The following is a 6,637-nucleotide window of genomic DNA, read 5'->3' on the forward strand; positions in this document are numbered from 1 at the left end:
TGCTTTCAGATATTCTGGGTTTAGTTCAGCTGCCAGATGAGTCGATTGATGCATTCACCTTGATAACCAGGTGAGCCCACTTCCTTGAGGAAGCCCCCTCTATTCTTGGTAGCACAATAGGCTACTTAGAGTTGCAAAGGGCACAAGAACCCTGAGATCACCTGAAAATCCTTCCCTGGGAAGGCAACTCCATGAATGAGGTCTTCCAAGCAAACGACACCAAACTTCCCCAGGTGCTCCCCAATCACTGTGTTGTCTGTCAGTGTGACGATTTTATTCTTGACCTTGGCTTGTCCACATTTAAAGATGAGTTCCTGAACAGATTTCAGATTTGCAAATCCCCAGGTCACATAAGTTTCCACTATATGAAATGCTTTTATGGTTTAAGGGGTTACTTTCATAAAGACATCACCGAAAATCTTATTCAGGCCAAGTCTTGCAATGGTCCTCTGCACCAGTAAACTCACCCCATTAATCATTTGGATGTGTACAACAAAGACTAAGGAGTGTTTATCTGGCACTTCCAAGCCACGAGGTTTCACTTCTCGTCTGAGTCGCACCCTGTCACGTAGTTGCCACCAGGACTCATGTAGGAACCATTCTAGTTGCTTAAACTTGAGTTTTTCTCCTTTCCTCTGCTCCTTCCTTTGCAAAAGCACCTGCTTTGCCTGGGTGGCTTTGAGGGTCTGATAAGCCTTCCTCTTTTTCAGGAGATTTTCTGGAACCAAAGGGATCTTTTTTATTGGCTCTACCTCTGCCATCTTTCCAAAGCTGTGGGCTACTCTGGGTTTGTTTCTCTTATATGCACAATGGTAAATATCCATCTACCAGTAGATTTTTGACTAATGATAAATAACCACCTGCCTATAGCTTTGGGTCTTGAAGTGACAGTGGAGACAACTGGCACAGCTGTTCCATGTACAGACCTTCAATTAACCCTATTGTCTATAGTCATTCTCCTTTTAGCCTTTTTAAATTGCTAAATCCTAATTGACGTCCTTTCTAGGGTTCCAATGACAAACGAGTTATCTCATTAGTGCCCCTTTAAGGTATGTATAGGCAAGTCTTCTACATAGATATGTCCAACAGGATACTACCATTTATTTTTGGTATGAGATAAAATTTCCTATTTGCTCATGAACTCCCTTCTCTCTGTTATGGGTTAACTTTCTATACATTGTCACTTCAGTTGGGTTCTAGAAGGATAGAAAGTGAAAATGTGTGTTCAGTCTACCATCTTGTTAAAATACACACACACACATTTGTTTATGTACATGGCTTCTCTACTGAAGCTCCTTAAACACAAGAATGTATTGTAAAATGCCTAGCACAGTGTCAGGAACATAACAGGTGTTCAAAGGTATGTGGCTGATTGGATTTGAATGTGGGAGAGAAGAATTACAAATGACAGAAAAGCTTAAGCCTAGATGACAAGTATGCTGTTAGAGACCAACAAAGGAATAGTAGATTTTAAAGGAAATTCTTTTTTTTTTAGTGTTGGAAATCAATAGTTGTGCCCCAGCATAGGCAAATAATGGAAATTATTTTTCAAGACATCATTAACTGATATAAAGGTACTTTTGTGTGCTAGAAAGAGAGCCATACCACTTCACACACAGAGTGTTGATGCTATCCTAGAGAAAAGAGAGAAGTCATTTCACCTCTTGGCTCTCACCTAACCCAGTAAATCAAATTGGAATATTTCTTATTGGATAAGGAGACTAATTCTACTCAGACTAGAGCATGGTGAAAAACTACTACATTAATCCAGATATACTTTACGTCCTCAAGAGTAGGTACTGAATAAATATTAAATGAGTGAATGTATCCCAACACTTGCTCACAAACCTGATTCCAGAGTCAAGATATAAAATGTTTAGAGGTGAAAGCCAAATAAGCCAATTAGTGATACTTTTGCTCATAGTAGCCATTATCAAAGTGCCTGGCTCAGATCAGAAACTCAATAAATATTAGTGAGGTTAATAAGATAATTAATTAATGCTAATTTTTTGAAACTTAAAAAAAGTCTACTTATAAAGCAAAGGGTGGTATACAACTCTTTAATATACTAAAAGCTGTTGAATTGTATACTTTATTATTTTTTAAAGTCTTTATTGAATTTGTTACAATATTGCTTCTGTTCCATGTTTTGGTTTTTTGGCCACAAGGCACGTGGGATCTTAGTTCCCCAACCAGGGATCAAACCCACACCCCCTGCATTGGAAGGCAAAGTCTTAACCACTGGACCGCCAAGGAAGTCCCTGAATTGTATACTTTAAACAGGTGAACTATATCAATTACATCTCAATAAAGCTGCAGAAAACCGAAATAAACTCACAAGGAAACTTTTCCAGGCCTTCTGAATGACTCTGGCAGCTCTATCTCTCTTTGTAAATTCTGATTCCTGTTTCCAAGCCATGCAAAAGTCCTAAAAGAGAATAAGCAAAGGAGTATATTTTAAATTAATTTACATACTCCATTATGAAACTGTCACTAGAACTCAATGAAAATCAAATAGAAATTATAAAGGAAATAATGAAAATGATATTTGATATCAAAATAACTATAATAAAAATTAAAATTGACACCTATAATTGATAGCCTAATATGTTCCAATTTGTCTCTTTTTTATTGAAGTATAGTTGATTTACAATATTATATTATTTTCATTATTTTTAAAGATTATACTCCATTTAATGTTATTACAAAACAATGACTATATTTCCCTGTGCTGTACAATATCCTTGTTGCTTATCTATTTTATTCATAGTAGTTTGTATCTCTTAATCCCTTATTCCTATCTTGTCTCTCCCCTTTTCCCACTCTCCACTGGTAACCACTAGCTTGTTCTCTATATCTGTAGGACTGTTTCTGTTTTATTATATACATTCATTTGTTTTAGCTTTTAGATACTCTATGATAACATAGAGTATTTGTCTTTGTCTGACTTTTTCACTAAGCATAATACTCTCTAGGTCCATTCACATTGTTGCAAATGGCAGAATTTCATTCTTTTTTACAGCTGAGTAATATTCCATTGTATATATACATACCGCATCTTCTTTATCCATTCATCTGTTGATGGATACTTAGATTGCTTCAATATCTTGGCAATTGTACATAATGCTGCTATAAACATTGGGGTTAATATATCTTTTTGATTTGTGTTTTCATTTTCTTTGGATATATACCCAGCAGTGGAATTGCTGGATCATATAATAGTTCTATTTTTAGTTTTTTGAGGAAGCTCCATACTGTTTTCCACATTTGCTGCACGAATTTACACTCCCACCAACAGTGTATGAGGGTTCCCTTTTCTCCACATCCTTGTCATTGTTTGTTACTTGTAGACTTTTTGATGATATTCTGACAGATGTGAGGTAATATCTCATAATTTTGATTTGTATTTCTCTAATGACTAGCAATGCTGAACATCTTTCCATGTACCAGTTAGCCACCTGTATGTCTTCTTTGGAAAAATGTCTATTCGGGTCTTCTGCCCATTTTTAAATTGGATTTTTTTTTTTGATATTGAGCTGTATGTGCTGATTACATATTTTGATTATTACCCCTATTCTTCATACCATTTGCAAATATTTTCTCCCATTCTGTAGCTTGTCTTTCTGTTTTGTTGATGGTTTCTTTTGTTGTGTGAAAGCTTTTAAGTTTAAGTAGGTCCCAGTTGGGGTGTTTTTTGCTTTTATTTCTTTTGCCTTAGGAGAATGATCCAAGAAAATATTGTTATGATTTTATCTAAGTGTGTTCTGCAAATCTTCTCTTCTAGGAGTTTTATGGTTTCAGGTTTTACATTTAGGTCTTTAAACCACTTTGAGTTTTTGTATATGGTGTGAAGGAATGTTCTAATGTCATTGTTTTATATGTGGCTGTCCATTTTTCCCAAAACCACCTGCTGAAGAGACTGTCTTTTCTTCATGTATATTCTTGCCTCCTTTGTTGTAAATTAATTGACTGTAGGTGTGTGGGTTTATTTCTGGACTCTCTATTCTCTTCCATTGGTCCATATGTCTGTTTTTGTGCCAATACCATGCTGTTTTGATTACTGTATAGGATTATCTGAAGTCTGGAAGTGTTATGCCTCCAGCTTTCTTCTTTTTTCTCAGGATTGCTTTGGGAATTCAGGGAGTTTTGTGGTTCCATATAAATTTTATTTTATTTTAACTTTTTATTTTATATTGGAGTATAGTTTATTAACAATGTTGTGTTAGTTCCAGGTGTACAGCAAAGTGATTCAGTTATACGTATACATGTATCTATTCTTTCTAAAAAATTCTTTTCCCATTTAGGTAGTTACATAATATTGAGCAGAGTTCCCTGTGCTGTACAGTAGGTCCCGGTTGGTTATCCATTTATTTTTTAAAAATTTATTTGGCTGAGTTGAGTCTTTGTTACTGTGCACAGGCTTTCTCTAGTTGTGGAAAGCGGGGGCTACTCTTCTTTGCGGTGCACGGGCTTCACGTTGCAGTGGCTTCTCTTGTTGCGGAGCATGGGCTCTAGGCGTGAGGGCTTCAGTAGTTGTGGCTTGCGGGCTCTAGAACATAGGCTCAGTAGTTGTGGTGCATGGGCTTAGTTGCTTCGCTGCATGTGGGATCTTCCTGGACCAGGGCTCAAACCCGTGTCCCCAATCTGCTTTGGCAGGCAGATTCTTAACTACTGCACCACCAGGGAAGCCCGGTTATCCATTTTAACAATCAATCAATCCCAAACTCCCTAACTATCTCTCCCACCACCCCCCTCTGGTAACCATAAGTTCCTTCTCTAACTCTGAGAGTCTGTTTCTGTTTTGTAAATAAGTTCATTTGTATCATTTTTTTTAGATTCCACATATAAGCGATATCATACGATATTTGTCTTTGTCTGACCTACTTCACTCATTATGACAATCTCTAGGTTCATCCATGTTGCTGCAAATGGCATTATTTCATTCTTTTTAACGGCTGAGTAATATTCCATTGTATACATGTGTCACATCTTCTTTATTCATTCATCTGTTGATGGACATTTAGGTTGCTTCCATGTCTTGGCTATTATAAACAGTGCTGCAATGAACACTGGGGTGCATGTATCCTTTTGGACCATGTTCTTCTCCAGATATATGCCCAGGAGTGGGATTGCAGGATCATATGATAACTCCATTTTTAGTTTTTTATGGAACCTCCATACTGTTCTCCACAGTGGCTATACCAATTTACATTCCCACCAGCAGGGCTCCCTCTCTCCAGCGCTCTCCAGCATTTATTGTTTCTGGGTTTTTTGACGCTAGCAATTCTGACTGGTGTGGGGTGATTTCTCATTGCAGTTTTGATTTGCATTTGTTTAAATTATCAATGCTGAACATCTTTTCATGTGCCTCTTGGCCATCTGTATGTCTTCTTTGGAGAAATGTCTATTTAGGTCTTCTGCTCATTTTTTGATTGGGTTGTTTGTTTTTATATTAAGCTGCATGAGCTGTTTGTAAATTTTGGAGACTAACCTGTTGTAGGTCACGTTGTTTGCAAATATTTTCTCCCATTCTGCAGGTTGTCTTTTCATCTTGTTTATGGTTTCCTTTGCTGTGAAAAAGCTTTTGAGTTTAATTAGGTCCCATTTGTTTATTATTGTTTTTATTTCCATTACTCTGGAAGATGGATGGAAAAAGATATTGCTGCAATTTATTCAGAGAGTGTTCTGCCTATGTTTTCCTCTAAGAGTTTTATATTGTCCTGTCTTACACTTAGGTCTTTAATCCATTTGGAGTTTATTTTTGTGTATGGTGTTAGAGAGTGTTCTAATTTCATTTTTTTACTTGTAGCTGTCCAGTTTTGCCAGCATCATTTACTGAGACTGTCTTTCCTCCATTGCTTCATCTTAGCTCCTTTGCTGTAGATTAATTGACCATAGGTGTGCGGGTTTCTTTCTGGGCTTTCTATCTTCTTCCATTGATCTATATTTCTATTTTTGTGCCAGTACCATACTGTTTTGATGACTATAACTTTGTAGTATGGTCTGAAGTCAGGGAACCTGATTCCTCCAGCTCCATTTTTCTTTCTCAAGATTACTTTGGCTATTCAGGGTCTTTTGTGTCTCCATACAAATTTTAAGTTTTTTGCTCTAGTTCTGTGAAAAATGCCATTGGTAACTTGATTGGGATTTCATTGAATCTGTAGATTGCATTGGGTAGTACAGTTATTTTGACAGTATTGATTCTTCCAATCCAAGAACATGATATATCTTTCCATCTGCTTGTGTAGTCTTCGTTTTCTTTCATCAGCACCTTATAGTTTTCAGAGTACAGGGTTTTGTCTCCTTAGAGACATCTAGAGACTGTCATACAGAGTGAAGTAAGTCAGAAAGAGAAAAACATATATCATATATTAATGCATATATGTGGAACCTAGAAAATGATACAGATGAACCAGTTTGCAGAGCAGAAATTGAGAGACAGAAGTAGAGAACAAACGTATGGACACCAAGGGGGGAAGCAGTGGGAGGTGGGGGTTGTGGTGTGATGAATTGGGAGATTGGGATTGACATGTATACACTGATGTGTATAAAATGGATGACTAATAAGAAAATAAATAAATAAATAAATAAACATTTTTAAAAAATAAAAAAATAAAAGCTCCTGTTGACACCTAAA

At 36.6% G+C, this 6,637-nt stretch overlaps 1 protein-coding gene and 1 pseudogene across 1 annotated transcript in view; both read right to left on the reverse strand.

Moving 5' to 3' along the window:
• C8H11orf65 (chromosome 8 C11orf65 homolog) overlaps positions 1 to 2,419 on the reverse strand; it is an 89,775-nt gene extending 87,356 nt beyond the window's left edge. The window contains 1 exon segment of the mRNA XM_030836306.2: positions 2,339 to 2,419. Within this exon segment, the coding sequence (XP_030692166.1) occupies positions 2,339 to 2,419 (81 nt within the window).
• On the reverse strand, positions 21 to 761 carry LOC115841920 (large ribosomal subunit protein uL30-like; annotated as a pseudogene).
• Positions 2,420 to 6,637: the final 4,218 nt, after the last annotated feature.

This window comes from Globicephala melas, chromosome 8 (assembly GCF_963455315.2).
Source record: "Globicephala melas chromosome 8, mGloMel1.2, whole genome shotgun sequence".
NCBI lineage: Eukaryota > Metazoa > Chordata > Mammalia > Artiodactyla > Delphinidae > Globicephala > Globicephala melas.